At 42.5% G+C, this 15482-nt stretch overlaps 1 protein-coding gene across 2 annotated transcripts in view; it reads left to right on the top strand.

The window, feature by feature from the left end:
* The first annotated feature begins 104 nt into the window (after positions 1 to 104).
* The window catches only part of ATP6V1D (ATPase, H+ transporting, lysosomal 34kDa, V1 subunit D), a 19166-nt gene continuing 3788 nt past the window's right edge, over positions 105 to 15482 (top strand). The window contains exons 1-7 of one of the 2 annotated variants that reach the window (XM_005877913.2): positions 105 to 693; positions 6015 to 6132; positions 8578 to 8657; positions 10567 to 10634; positions 11934 to 11978; positions 12916 to 13019; positions 13563 to 13629. In XM_005877913.2, coding sequence (XP_005877975.1) covers positions 275 to 693; positions 6015 to 6132; positions 8578 to 8657; positions 10567 to 10634; positions 11934 to 11978; positions 12916 to 13019; positions 13563 to 13629 — 901 coding nt within the window. In that variant the 5' untranslated portion in view covers positions 105 to 274. The remainder of the gene's footprint in view (positions 694 to 6014; positions 6133 to 8577; positions 8658 to 10566; positions 10635 to 11933; positions 11979 to 12915; positions 13020 to 13562; positions 13630 to 15482) is intronic. The other variant, XM_014549120.1, reaches the window with a different exon arrangement.

Below are 15482 nucleotides of genomic sequence, written 5' to 3'. Positions count from 1 at the left end.
CCACCGCGCATGCGGCACCACCTCGCAGCGCGCAAGCGCCAACAGAATTGAGGCCCCTCTTCCTCACTGACCATAGAGTCCAGGTCCTCCGAGAACAGGGACGAACGGAGATCACAGGAGGACCTGAAAATTACGCTTTCTCATAGTTTTCTTTAATTTTCGATAACTAGCCTTCAAGGCGCAGGGAAGAGGTAGGACTCCGGTTCCTTGTCCCTAATGAATAAATCCTTTCTTAAGGCTTCCGGTCAGTCATGAGGTGGCGCTGTGACCACCGATGACAAGCGGAAAAGGAGAAGGAGTGTACTCTTCTCCTGTTCTTTCGCTTCAAGCTTGGAGGGCCCAGCACAGCCGCCCAGGCACTGGAGCGGGAGGGGCTGGAAAGCGAGCCGGAAGTGAGGGGCAATCTCGCGGTGCGCGCGACTCCACATCCGGGCCTTGTCTTCTTCACGTCCTCCCGCCCCCACCACTCCACCCCGGGTGCCAACAGGAAGCGGAAGTGAAGAATGCGAATCCCGACGGTCTCCTAGCAACGCGAGGGGGGGGGGGTCAAGTGACACTACCAGCTGACTGCGGTAGAAGAAGACGCTGTGGGTGGGTCTGTGGCAACCACGACTGCCCGACCGGGAACCGAAGCCGAACAATTATCGTCAGAATGTCGGGCAAAGACCGAATTGAAATCTTTCCCTCGCGAATGTAAGTAAAAGAATGACCGTCATTAGGTTCAGGACCGCCTGGCGGGATTCTCGTTTCCGCCGCAGCGAGGTTCCTGATTTTCTGGGCGGATCCTGAGCTCTCCCGGTCTTTCTTCGTGGGTGCAGGGCGAGGCTCCCTGACGGCCTCCTCACACATTCCTCCGGGTGAACCGGGCTGGTCAGAGCGATCCCTGACCATAGGAACAGGCGCCCGGCCTGCTGGCTTTTGTGAAGGTCCGCTAACCCCATTCATTAATCGAGCCATTCATTCCACCCTCCCTATCGAACCGGCACTGGATTACGTAACTGAATCGATGCTCAGTTTAGCGGGGAGGTGGGCAAGCTAACGAGGTTTGATAAATGGATTGAGAAGGGAGGTTTCCTGCTGTGGGAAGCATATAGAAGAGACTTCTATGCCAAATTGGGTGTTGAATTGCCCCAGCATGGACGCCAGATCGTATCCCCTTAGTCATTTTCCAGGATCCCATGAAATGTCACCTGCGCTGGGAAGGTAGCCCCGAGTTTCTGAGGCACTCCTCTTGCCCAATGACCATTGCAACTTGTTCAGACTTACGTTAATAATACCCATCACATTGTAAAGTGGACAGTAATTGTTTGCATAACGTTCCCACTGGACCCTGTGCTCTCGAGTATTAATCCACTAGAGGCCCGATGCACGACATTCGTGCACTGGGTGGGGGGTCAAGGTGGGTCCTCTCAGCCCAGCCTGTGCCCTTTAGCAGTCGGCAGCCCTAGGCTGCCGCAGAGGCGGAAGAGGCTCCCCGTCACCTCCGCTGTGCTCGCCAGCCTTCAGCCCCGCTTGTGGCTGAGCGGAGCTCCCCCTGTGGGAGCGCACTGACCACCAGGGGGCAGCTCCTGCGCTGAGCGTCTGCCCTCTGGTGGTCAGTGCACGTCATAACAACCAGTCATTCAGTAGTTTGGTTATTTGCATATTACCTTTTATTATAGGATAGACAGTCCACAAAAAATGTTCCTCGAATGAACCCATGCCTTGGAATTTGCTCAGTTGGGGGCATCCTTTCTCTTTTGGTCTGATGTCTTTGGCAAGAGAAATAGCATATGGCCCTAAGTGGCCAGTCTAAAGAAAATGTTGAGGTTTTCTCATATGTACCTAACAATGTGTGGAAAGAAAAGATTGTTCTTATTTGCCCTCTTCTCCTTTTCCTTTCCCTCCTTTTCTTTTTTCAGTGAGGAACATAAAGTCAGTTTTGGCTTTGACATTTAGATCTTTTTTTTTTATTGTGGTCCTATCTTTTTGGAAGTATTCTGTTGCTTTTCTTCATCCTGACCTTTTTCTCCTAAATAAAAGCTATTTTCAAACCCCAAACCTAGATTTCTGTCTCTGCTTGGGTGGCTACAGCTCTTAATGAAATGAAGGAATTATTGGCTTTTTGTTTATTTTTTTACTTTCACTTACTGGCTTTCTAGTAGTTGTTTGGAATCAAGTGAGTTGTGGGGAAGAGGGCCAAACTCTAGCATAGCTTCCAGCAGCCTACGGTTGTGTTTCCTAAATGACATCATCCCCTATTAAAATGTCTGCCTGAGAAAGCTCAGAGCCACCAGAAGAATTTACTGTTTAATCTAGCCAACACCTGCTGGTAATCCCTGACCTCCCTTTCTTAGGGCATTTACTGAAAAGGGCTTACAATGATGAATCCTTCATTTTCCCATTGAGATGTATAGGGTGTCCCAAAAAATGTATACGCATTTTAACAACTGATAACTCACTTTTGAAAATGAAATGTATTTTAATAAACACTGCCTTTACAATTGTTCAAAGTATATGTGTACATTTTGTTGGGACACCCTGTATATGTCTCTCCCTATAAATTAGAAGTGTCTTTCTCAAAGACCTGAAAATCATTTCTTTGAAATGTAATCAGGAAGGATAAGGCTTCTGTCTGTGAGGATGGAATCCTAACTTCCATAATTGCCAGCTAGCGGACACAGGTGGCCCAATCGCATTTCCACTGACCAGCCTTTTGTAATTTTTCACTTCTCTGATTCTGCTTGAATCCCCTATCCCTTCGTTCCCTCATTCTTCTTTTAAAATGCAGTCACCTTTGCACACCTCAGCTCCTTCCCCTCTTGTCAGTGGTTACTGAGTAAAATCAGTTTTCACTGCTTCAATTAATGTTTGACTGTGTTAATATTAGTAGTCAGAATGTTAACATTTTTTTGGTCTTAATTTAAGACTAAGAGGTGAAAATAAGCTGTATTTGGCTTAGAGAAGAAGAATGATAGGTTTGTGAAGGTGGAAATTGCTATTTTAGAGCATCCAGCTTGCTGTTTAAGGGGAAAATCAGGTGCAGGAAGTAACAGCTTCTCTAAATATTTTCCCCAAGGCTTAGCACAGGTACTTTGTCATGTAGTCAGATGTCTTTGATTCATCTGGAAATAAGTTATCATCCTAGCTGAAGGTCAAACACGTTTAAGTAGGGCTGAGCAGCTGTGAAACTTGTAAAAGAATAAGTTTTTTAAAGAGTCAGGTTAGGAAATACACTAGTGACTTCTCTTTGAGATAATTCTTATACTGTTACCCTATGAAATGGGGCTGACACCCACTTAGGCACCAGAGAGAGAAAAACAAGTTTAGGGTGGAATTGAAAGAGGCATAAGGTATGGAGTCTAAAGAAATCAGTCAAATCCAGGTTATACCTACAAGGGCTGTAAGCCTTTGGGCAGGTCACTCTTTGAGTGTCAAGAGTAAAAATTTGTCTATTTTACAGAGATGCCATTACCTAGAAGGAAATTAAAGTTAGCCTGGTCAGTTCAATTTTATCAACCAGTTCAACTTTTTGCTATCAAACTTGCTGGAATCTGCAGTACTAGGATTTGACTTACATTTAATCCAACTCTTTCCAAATTCTGATGGTTAGTATAAACAATACGGTATGTTTAATATACACATTGGGGCAGCTAGATGCTGCTCAGGCAGGAAACTGAACCTGCCTCACTTGGTTAATCTTCAGCCAGTGCGAAGGCAGCCCGGATAGCTAGAGAGAGCTGTTCATCTGGTGCTGTTTATAATCTGTAGCGGAGGCAGTGTCCCATGTAATTGGGGTACAGTGGACCTACGGGTGAGCCTCGGACAAGTCCCTGGAGTCAGAAATCTGGTTCTTGTCCTGCTCTGCCTTTTCTTCAGTGAGTGACTGTGGGCAAGTTGTTTCATTTTTCTAAGTCTCATTTTCTTAAATTTCAGGATAACGTCAAGTTCCTTCCAGCTGCAGAATTGTCTCAATAACCTTTGCCCTATGGTAAAGGACTTCAACAATCTAAAAACTTAGCCAAAAGGTCCATTAATACTACTTTGCATTTGGTTATAACACCATTCATATGAAATTATATCTCCTTAAGTCACTTTAAGTATCTAAGATAATCTATTGTTGGATCTTATTGCCCATTTCCCCCCCATTATTAAATTTAAAAAATATATATATTTTATTGATTTTTTACAGAGAGAAAGGGAGAGGGATAGAGAACTAGAAACATCAAATGAGAGAGAAACATCGATCAGCTGCCTCCTGCACACCACCCCCCCCCCACTGGGGATGTGCCCACAACCAAGGTACATGCCCTTGACCGGAATCGAACCTGGGACCTTTCAGTCCGCAGGCTGACGCTCTATCCACTGAGCCAAACCAGTTACGGCCCATTATTAAATTTTATCAGGCATATGGGAGCAAGAACAGAAATGTCAGTTTCTGCAGTTGGTTTTTTGACTTTGGTATTGTGGTTTCTGATGGGAAAAGATTGAACTAGGCAGTAAGGAGACTTCAGTAGCTTGTCACTTCTCAGGAGTCTATTCTTATATATGTCATTTAATCTATCTATATAAAAGCCTAATATGCAAAATGTCCTCTTGGGAGTTCAACTGGGAGACTGGGAATTCGCTCGCTCGCTATGACGTGCACTGACCACTAGGGGGTGGCGTGCAGCTAAGGAAGGTCCTGGCCGGCAGCTGGGGAAGGGATGCCCCGGCTGGCAGCTGGAAGGCCCTAATCAGCCCTGATCGTCGGCCAGGCCTAGGGACCCTACCCGTGTACAATCAGGCAGGCAGGCAGGCAGAGTGCTTAGGGGCGATCAGGTAGGCAGAGGTGGGTAGGGGCGATCAGGCAGGCAGGCAGAGTGCTTAAGGGTGACCAGGCAGGTAGAGTGCTTAGGGGCAATCAGGCAGGCAGGCAAAGTGCTTAGGGGTGACCATGCAGGCAGAGGCGGTTAGGGGTGATCAGGCAAGCAGGCGAGCAGTTAGGGGCCAGCGGTCCCGGATTGCGAGAGGGATGTCTGACTGCTGGTTTAGGCCAGATCTTCAGGGATCCCTGCGTGATTGGGCCTAAACCGGCAGTCGGACATCCCCCGAGGGGTCCCGGATTTGAGAGGGTGCAGGCGGGGCTGAGGGCCCCCCGCCCCCGTGCACGAATTTCGTGCACCAGGCCTCTAGTATAGTAATAAAAAGTAAATCTACTTTTTAAAAATATATTTTTATTGATTTCAGAGAGGAAGGGAGAGGGAGGGAGAGAGATAGAAACATCATTGATGAGAGAGAATCATGGATCGGCTGCCTCCTGCATGCCCCCTAAGTGGGGATTGAGCCTGTGACCCAGGCATGTGCCCTTGACTGGAATGGAACCTGGGACCCTTCGGTCTGCAGGCTGATGCTCTATCCACTGAGCCAAACTGGCCAGAACAGTCTATTTTTTTTTTTTAAGTCAGCCCCATTTCCCAAAGGAAATGGTTACAGTTTCTGTGAATCCTTTCTATTCTCTGTATCTGTATAAGCATATTTATCCCTCCTTGCTTTGCATTTCTAAAACAATATCATATAAGAAGCACATGCAGACCTATTTTCCTCTTTTTTTTTATAACTTTTTTTTTTATTTTCCTCTTTTTTTTTAAAACCCATAACCCGTTAGTCAGCGGGCCAATGCTCTATCCACTAAACTGGCTAGGGATAGAGCACTTCTAATGGAAACAGATATTGTTTTAATTTATAAATCAAGTAAGTATTTAAACTATGTTGGAATCATAAAATAGCACTCCTGATAAACTTTATTATGACAATATTTATGCCAGATATAGATTAAAACCTTGTTCTAGTTTTAAGTAAACTTCTCATTTATGGAACACTTGAGGGTAGAAATCTGTGGTATTGAGAAACCAACTAAACCTGTCAGCTACAAATGCTGTATATATTATTCTGTTGACATCAAAGAATCAAGCATAATTTTAACATTGTATTGGGGAGGTATTTTTCTTTCTTTTAAATAATGGGAATAAGTGTCTTTAACTTTGTTTATATAGGGCGCAGACCATCATGAAGGCTCGATTAAAAGGAGCACAGGCAGGTCGAAACCTCCTGAAGAAAAAATCTGATGCCTTCACTCTTCGATTTCGACAGATCCTAAAGAAGATCATAGAGGTAGAATGAACTTTGCTTAGAACAATATTTATTTTGGAAATATCTAAGGAAAATCCAGCATGGCTGTTGACATTTTAATTTTTCTTTGTTACTTTAATTAATTTTTCTTTCAAAAGTAAAAATACCATTATAAAATAATGAGTTTTACATGGTTCATTTAATAAAATCCAAATTCCTTACTCTTGTTCTCAAGCCTCACTTGATCTAATCTGGCTCCTACCTGCCTCTTTGACCTCATTTGCTTTATTCTTCCAAACATCCTCCTCTAGGGTCTTTGCATTAGCTGTTTTTTTTCCTGCTGGAAATGCTCTTTCCTCAGAACTACTTATGACTGGCTCCTCTGTGCATTCTGGTCTCTCCAGAGAGGCCATCGCTGACCACCCAATCTGAAGTGACCACTGTATTTACTTCTGTCATGTTTCCTTGTTTTTATCATAGCACATACTACTGCAGTGATGGCGAACCTATGACACGCGTGTCAGAGGTGACACGCGAACTCATTTTTTTGGTTGATTTTTCTTTGTTAAATGGCATTTAAATATATAAAATAAATATCAAAAATATAAGTCTTTGTTTTACTATGGTTGCAAATATCAAAAAATTTCTATATGTGACACGCACCAGAGTTAAGTTAGGGTTTTTCAAAATGCTGACACGCCGAGCTCAAAAGGTTTGCCATCACTGTACTACTGCATGGTATTTGTTTGATAGTTTACCCCCATAGAGAATGTAAGTTCCATGAGAAGGGGACTCTGTCTTTTCAGCAGTGTATTTTCAATATCTAGAACAGTGTTGGCAGCTAGTACATTGACTCAATGTTTTTTGGATAAATGATGTATGAATACAGTGGTATATAGAAAAGTGAAGGTTCTTTCCCATTTCCCCTCTCCTACCCCCAACTATCCTTCTTTCATTTCCCAGAGTTCTTTGTGAGACTCTGTTTTATATCCTTTCCATCTTCTCTCTCTCAATCTCTTTCTCCCTGAATATCTCAATCTCTTTCTTTGGTAGCACATATTGAAAGTATTGCTTTTGTAAAGCATATACCAAGAGTATGGTATCATGTGTGGCTATATGTCCACACACAGATTTTTTGGTAACAAACATGCATGCAAGTATGCACACACACACACACATACATACATACATACATACATATTTATATTTATATAACATTTTCTGCCCCACTCCCCCTTCCTTCACTCCATGGCAGAATATGATGAATAGCTTTCTACATCATATAGTTCGGTCTCATTCTTTATAATAGCTGAATGGTACTCCTTTGCATGGATGATGGAATTTATCGTTTCTCTATTGATGGATGTGTAGTTTTACCATTTTGTGGGGGAGGGTACTCTTAAGTCCTTATGTGTATGTATGTATGTTAGCATTTTCTGGGAAAAGTCCTAGAATCTCAGGAATCATTTAATTGTTTTCTAGATAACTCAAATTGCTCTCCAAATTGTTATACTAATTTACATTTCTGCTAAATGATTAGTGAGAAGACCTATTTGCTTAAATTCTTCTTAGTTGGGTATTATTTTTTTTTGTTGCCAATCTGTTGTGCTAAAATTGCTATCTTATTTTAATATATTTTTTTATTTCAGAGAGGAAGGGAAAGGGAGAGATAGAACAGCAATGATGAGAATCATTGACCAGCTGCCTCCTGCACTTTTCCTACTGGGGATTGAGCCCAAAGCCTGGGCACGTGCCCTGACCGGGAATTGAACACCTGGGCTCTTTTATAATTTTGAAAATAAACCTTTGCCTTGAATCATTTTTATTTTTTATTTTTTGGTGTGTGTGTGGGGGTGATGTGAGGAGGTAGGGATTTAGCTTCATCATTTTGTAAATGCATGACCGGTTGAGTGGTCTCTTTACATTGCTAAATTCCAGTATAGTCCTGGAGCTCTTTCTGAAATCTATTCCATTTCATTGACTTAGTGTCCCAGTACCAGATGTATTTCTTTATAGTTATACATTTTTAATACTTGGTAAAGTAACTCTCTACCCACTGTCCCAGTTATACTTCTCTTAAAAAATTATTGGATATTCTCAAACATTAAATATTCCAGATTTATTTTAGAATCACTATGCCATTAGGATTTTGACCACACTGTAGTGAATTTAGGAGATTAATTTGAGCAAATCATTATGGACCCATTCAACAAAAACATACTCCTGCAGTAAAGATTCAGTTTTCTCTTTCTTAATGTCTTTATTTTGATGTTTTATTTATAAAACGCATGGTTTTGCAACATGATTAGTGACCGTAACTAAACCTGTTAAAGCAAAATTGGAAATTTTTATTTATCATTATCAAATCAATGTTTATATTTACATGCATACCTGACATGAAATACTGATGGTATTGAAGCAACATGATTATGATTTTTCCTGGTGAAATAACTTGGTTGAATCGGCTATTGGTTTATACTTTCCCAGACTAAAATGTTGATGGGTGAAGTGATGAGAGAAGCTGCCTTTTCACTTGCTGAGGCCAAGTTCACAGCAGGGGACTTCAGGTAAGAAGACTAAATTGGGTGTTTTGAAAAATCAGTGCTCTATGTTCATACCATTTTAAATTTAAAAATATTAGCATTAAAGACAATTGCTATATTAATAATAAGGAAGGACACTTTTAACCCCATCCCCTTAACATCACCGTCTTCATTAATACCCACATGTATCTGTTACATAGTTGTAGGCACAAGATACTTAAAATTTATGGTTCTTTTTTTTTTTCTTTCTTTTTTTTAAATACATTTTATTGATTTTTTACAGAGAGGAAGGGAGAAGGATAGAGAGTTAGAAACATCAATGAGAGAGAAACATCGATCAGCTGCCTCCTGCACACCTCCCACTGGGGACGTGCCCACAACCAAGGCACATACCCTTAGCCGGAATCGAACCTGGGACCCTTCAGTCCGCAGGCCGATGCTCTGTCCACTGAGCCAAACCAGTTAGGGCTATGGTCCATTTTTATTTAACATTGTATCATAAACATTTTTCCCTTCTTTTCACTTAGCTGCATAATCTTTCTCTAGATGTAACATAACTTATTAACCTTTTCTCCTAATGGAAGGCCTTTGGGTTGATTTGCTGATGTTCTTTGGTATTAGAAAAGATGCTCGATCCCTGGTGTGGTGTGTGCAGGAGGCAGCCGATCAGTGACCCTCTCTCCCTCTCCCTTCCTCTCTGAAATCAATAAACATATATTTTAAAAAGGGGGGGGGGTTGGCATGACTTTTATGGCTTTTGTCATATCAATATATGCTTTACAAAGCATTCAAAATAGTTTAGTATTCCTTTACAAAGGGGTTTTGCCAATATACTTGTTATGTAATTCCCCAAATAAACCTGTGAAGTAGACCAGGTAAGCAGTTATTCCCAGTTAAGTTCAGTGCCTTCCTGAGTCAAATGGCTATTTAGGGGCAGAGGTGGAAGTTATTTTCAGGGGCTTTGATTTTAGTGTTTTTTCCCCCTTAATTTTTGTTGTTAATCCTTAACTGAGGATATTTTTCCCATTGATTTTTAGAGAGAGTTTAAGTGAGGGAGGGAGAGAGAGGAAGGGAGGAAGAAGGGAGTGAGAGAGCGAGAGAGGCTGAGAAAGAAACGACGATGAGAGAGAGAGAGAGAGACATTGATGTGAGAGAGACACATCAAATGCTTGCCTCCTGCATAAGCCCTGACTAGGGCCGGGGATCTAACCTGCAACCCTGGCATGTGCCCTTGACTGGGAATAGAACCTGTGACCCTTCAGTGCTTGGGCCAACACTCGAATCACTGAGTCACACAGGCCAGGGCTGATTTTAGTCTCCTTTACTCAGTGACACAGTGCCTTATTCTTAGTGCTTCTTACCTGTCTAGGAGCATTACCTGGTGGCCACGTCTTACAGCCTGAGGGCCATAAGGCCTTTGAAGCAGTAGACTAAGTGTTGCCGGTAACAACTTGGCACTGGCTTTTCCAGGCAGAGGGAGGGAATCAGTAGTGTGTAAGTGGTATGTGAGTACCTTAGGGTGGTTATAGGGAAAACACTTTACAATAAAAATGAGGAGTCAGACAAAGCCAGATGGAAGTTAGGTAAGTTCTAGAAAAGGAATTGTACTCGTTTTGCCAAACTTACAAGTTTTGAACAGCAAACCTAAAAGGAAAGAAAGCTTTCTCTAAGTTACATTAACGGAATGAAAATCCCATGTCTGACTGAAAACTCAAGCGATCCAAATACTATAAAATCATTCTTTGTTGTTGTTTTTTATGACTAATTTTTATTCTTTGCTCTCTGAGGCCCTCCTGTGGAAGTAGTGATTTTTGTCCTTTTCTGGAAAAAGACTATTATCAGAACATACTTAATTGTGAAATTATCCAGTGATAGGTTTATTTTTCACTCTAAAAACTCAACTAAACCAAGGCTCCCTTTTCCCCCCCTGCAGCACCACAGTTATCCAAAATGTGAATAAAGCCCAAGTGAAGATTCGAGCAAAGAAAGATAATGTAGCAGGTAATTTTTCAACTGTTTAGATTCCATGGGGGAGAAAAGGTGACATTTTATTTATTTATTTATTTTTTTTTATTTTTTATTTTTTTAGCTTATAAACGATAGGTTTATTTTCTCAATTCGGGAGGTTGGGAAGTTGAAGATCAAGATGTCAACATGGTTGTCTTCTGCTAAGGGCCATCTTCCTGGTTCATAGATGATGTCTTCTCTTTGTGCCCTCACGTAAATGGAAGGGCGACATTTTAAAATTAATCTGTTTATATAGCAATTAGAGGCCCAGTGTACAAATTCATGCCCAAGGGGGGTCCCTTGGCCTGGCCTGCGGGATGGGGCCGAAACCAGCTCTCTCACATCCCCTGAGGGGTCCCGGATTGCAAGAGGGCATAGGCCAGGCCGAGGGATCCCACTGGTGCATGATCAGGGCTGGGGAGGGACACAGGAGGTTGGCCAGCAGGGGAGGGACCGCGGGAAGGCTCCAGGGCATTACTGGCCCCTCTTGCTCAGTCCCCAGCAACAAGCTAACCTACTGGTTGGAGCATCTCCCCCTGTTGGTCAGTGCATGTCACAGCGACTGGTCGACTGTCTGCCCCCTGGTGGTCAGTGCATGTCATAGCGAGCGGTTGAGTGGCCTTACCATATCATTAGCATATTACGCTTTGATTAGTTGGACGGCCGACTGGACACTTAGCATATTAGGCTTTTATTATATAGGATGTCTGGATATCCCAGTTAATCTTTTCTACTTAGAGCAAGTTGATTGGCTTTATATGTTAAACCCATTTTAACTGATGATTTCTAGGGAGTTAGGGTAGGGAAAATGGGAAGTTGTTTGATGTATATAAAGTTAGGGTTATACAAGATGAACACATTCCAGAGATATGCTGTACTGTATAGTGCCAATAGAATAATATGGTGGTGTGCACTTAAAAACTTGTTAGGAGAATAGATCTGATGTTAAGAGTTCTACATACACACACACACACACACACACAGGAAAAGGACACATAAAATCTTTTGGAGATGATGGTGTTTATTTCCTTGATTATTGTGATGGTATCATGGGTGTATGCATATGTCTAAACTCATCAAAATGCATATATTAAATATGTGCAATTTTTTTGTATATTAAGTATATCTCAGAGCTGAAGAAAAAAAACCCACTGTAACAACCAGATCCCTTATTACTCAGACTAATTTAATTTTTGAATAGGATTGAACCATTAGGAAGGCAGGTTCCTAATTTTATTCCTTGAAACCAGTTACAATTCCAGACAATCTGTTGACTTTTTCTGTGTTTAACGGGTGTTACCTTGCCAATATTTGAACATTACCATGAAGGAACTGACAGTAAGTGTCTCTGGGTTCTCTGATTCCTCTTTAAATGAACCTTGTTCTGGAAAATGGTGCTAGATTGAGTTTGGTGGTTCCCATGTTAGAGCCTTATCTGATACAGTTAGGACAGTAGCTAACTAGTTCATCAAAAAAGTGTTATGGCAGGGAGTCATTAAACATTGTACATGTCTGAAAATACTTTATTTTAACCTCAAGACATATAAGTGTACAGTCATGTAACATTTTAAAAATATAAGCTCATGGCCTTTCTTTGCATTATGAATTCACTGTTTAGACTTCTAGGTTGTCTTTCTGCATAAACCATACCCATAATACATTGTTTATAATTTCCAGTTTGGGTCTCTTTAAAGTAGAAAAAGATCTTAGAAACTGATGCAGTCTGAACGCTGAATCTCCCTAGAATTTTATAGCCCACTTTCATTTTTCTTTTTTATAACTGTCTCACCATTTCCTAATTTGACAGCTTTTTTTATAGTAAAACATCTTTGTTGAGTCTGTCCAAAGTAATCAGATTTTTTTTTTTAGAAATATAACAATGCCTTCCTTTGGCACTCATCTTTCATTGGTCCACATAAAATATTTAGTATAGTTCGAATAAAGTAGAGCATTCTGGAGAGTCACCTATTAACAGAGTATCATTGTTCTGGGGCATCAGGCAGTGTGTTCTACTAGGGAATGGAGCACGTTGGTTACTCCAGCAATCTGGTAAGTGCGGGTTGGTTAAACACCTCCTGTAGTTAGAATGGTATCCCTGTGGGTACTGTCACGTCCGATAGTGTCTGGGGAGGGAAGATGGGGACTTCATGTTTGCATTTAATAGAGATAGTGTATTTGTTTTTCCATTTTGGCACTGTTCTGACATCTTTTGGGGAATTTGAAGGGGAAGATTATTATTCTACAATTACAAATGTTGTCTGACTGGTTCTTTCAGGTTATGAACTGACTGGTTTAGCCAGAGGTGGGGAACAACTGGCTAAATTAAAGAGGAACTATGCCAAAGCAGTGGAGCTACTGGTGGAACTTGCCTCGCTGCAGGTAGGCAGAGAACTCCCGCTGTTTGGTTTCTAATATTTGAGTGCGGGAGATTCAGATCTTGGCTCAGAGTGTCCTGAACTCAGTACTTCAAACAGTTTTCATGGCCCTCTGTGAAACAAGTCAAAGATGTTTTGATTTCTGAAATAGTGACTTCTGCACCATTGTCCCATCTTGTGTTACTAACAAAATGTGCAGTGGTGGTTTCACTCTGCTAGATGAGGACTGCAGCTTTCAATGCAGGTTTAACACGGTGTATGAGTGAAAAGCCAGGTTTTCCTTTGTGGCCAGTTAATGTATAGCTAGGTCATTTGTGCCTGATTCTCTCCTCTTGCCATTTTTACAACTTTAGGTAAGTCTGAAGTAAGTTATAATAACATGGAGATAGTGTTAGCTCTATAGAAATCTCACAATTTTTAACTTGTTGAAAGTACTAGTCTTGGTTTCCAAATGTCCTCGACAGGTGCCGTCTGAGTGGATCCCTAAAGGAACAGGGCAGGATTAGGAAGACTTTGTACTTACATTTTATTTGTCCTCTGATTTTAGACTTCCTTTGTTACTTTGGATGAAGCTATTAAGATAACCAACAGGCGCGTAAATGCCATTGAACATGGTGAGTGCAAGCCTGTGGGGCTCTTGGTTCATCTGCTGTGCATGCCTCTACATTTGTTGCATAACTGCTAGGATCAGGCACTGACCGCCAGGTGGGACACACTGCCCACAGTGGGTAGTGCAGTGAGTCAGTGGTGCTGTAAAATATTAAGTGCTTTGATAGGAGGTGTATAATTTGGGTGTTAGACAAGAGTGGTGAGTTCAAAATTATGGAATATTTTATTCACTGCTGGTTATACATTTATTTTTTACTTTTTATTTTTTAAAATATATTTTATTGATTTTTTACAGAGAGGAAGGGAGAGGAATAGAGAGTTAGAAACATCGATGAGAGAGAAACATCGATCAGCTGCCTCCTGCACACCCCTCACTGGGGAAATGCCCGCAACCAAGGTACATGCCCTTGACCGGAATCAAACCCGGGACCCTTCAGTCCGCAGACCGACGCTCTATCCACTGAGCCAAACGGGTGCTGGCTGTTTATACATTTAGAATAAAGAGTGGAAACTATTTCTCAAGAGCTATAGTGTTTTTAGTGCTTCCCAATGACTGAGTGAATGATGCATATTTTTGAACACATCTAATATTTAACGTTAAATCCCTCTCCCTTAGGCCTGTGTCCTACAGAAACAATGTCCTATATTCTCTTGATTTCTGAAAATAAATTTTCCCATTTGATGCATTATTTCCCACCTTTATTATTTCAAAACTGTGACTGCTAAGTATTAATGTAATACTTTTTGCTTAAGAAACTCAGTTTTCATTAAAGGAACATTTTTTCATTTTAAGGTAAGGAGAAAAATTTGAATAGCAAAGAAATTATTTTGCTTTATTAGTGTTAAAGAGGAAGTTACCTCATTTTTAAAAAACTGAAAACACATTTCCTGACTGCTTGCTAGTGCCAGCCCTTGTACATGGAGTTACAAGCAAAACAGAATGGATAAGGTAATAGTTCCAACTCTCAAGTTGACATTCTAGAACAGGCAAATTCCATGTAAAACAGAACCTTATGACTGACACAAAACACAGCTTACTGCATTCTCTGTGCCTTGATGCTCCACTTTTCCACAGATTGCTGTATATTTGAGTGCGGGAGATTCAAATCTTGTTCAATGTTATATATTCCTTAGGGGCCCGGTGCACGAAATTCGTGCATTGGGGGGGGGGGTTGGTCCCTCAGCCCAACCTGCACCCTCTCCAACCTGGGAACCCTCAGGGAATGTTCTACTGATGGCTTAGGCCTGCTCCTCTGGTTCTCTGCTCTCTGCGGACCTGCCTGCTTGAGGCCCTGGTGTCTGCTCTCTGTGGGGGCCTGCTTGCCCTTTGCTGCCAGGGCCAGGGGCAAGCAGGGCCCTGGTGTTGGCTCTCCGTGGAGGCCCTGCGGGGGACTGCTTCTCCTCACTGCCACGGCCAGGGGCAAGCAGGGCCCTGCTGTCTGCTCGCTTGCTGTGGGGACGTTCCTGCCCTGCCCCTGGCCGCTTGTGCGCACGCCAGCTTGGAGCGCCTGGGTCCCGGGGATGTTCCTGCCCCATCCCCAGCCACTCCGTGCCTGTGCGTGTAGGCCCGGAGTGCACGGGCCTACAGGCTCAGAGCGGCCTGGCTCCCAAGGACGCCTGTCCCCGGGACGCAGGCTGCTTGGTGCTGGCACGCGCGCCAAGTGGCCACCTCACTCCCAGTCGCTCGGCGCCTGCGTTTGCAAATTAACCTGCGGGCTAATTTGCATACTCACCCCTGATTGGCTGTGGGGCGTCACGAAGGTACGGTCAATTTGCATTCTTCTCTTTTATTAGTATAGACTAGAGGCCCAGTGCACAAAAATTTGTGCACTCGGGGGGAGGGGGTCCCTCAGCCCGG

Source organism: Myotis brandtii, unplaced genomic scaffold (genome assembly GCF_000412655.1).
Source record: "Myotis brandtii unplaced genomic scaffold, ASM41265v1 scaffold536, whole genome shotgun sequence".
Taxonomy (NCBI): domain Eukaryota; kingdom Metazoa; phylum Chordata; class Mammalia; order Chiroptera; family Vespertilionidae; genus Myotis; species Myotis brandtii.
Note: the sequence above shows the minus strand (reverse complement) of the source record. Positions and strands in the feature narration are given on the sequence as shown.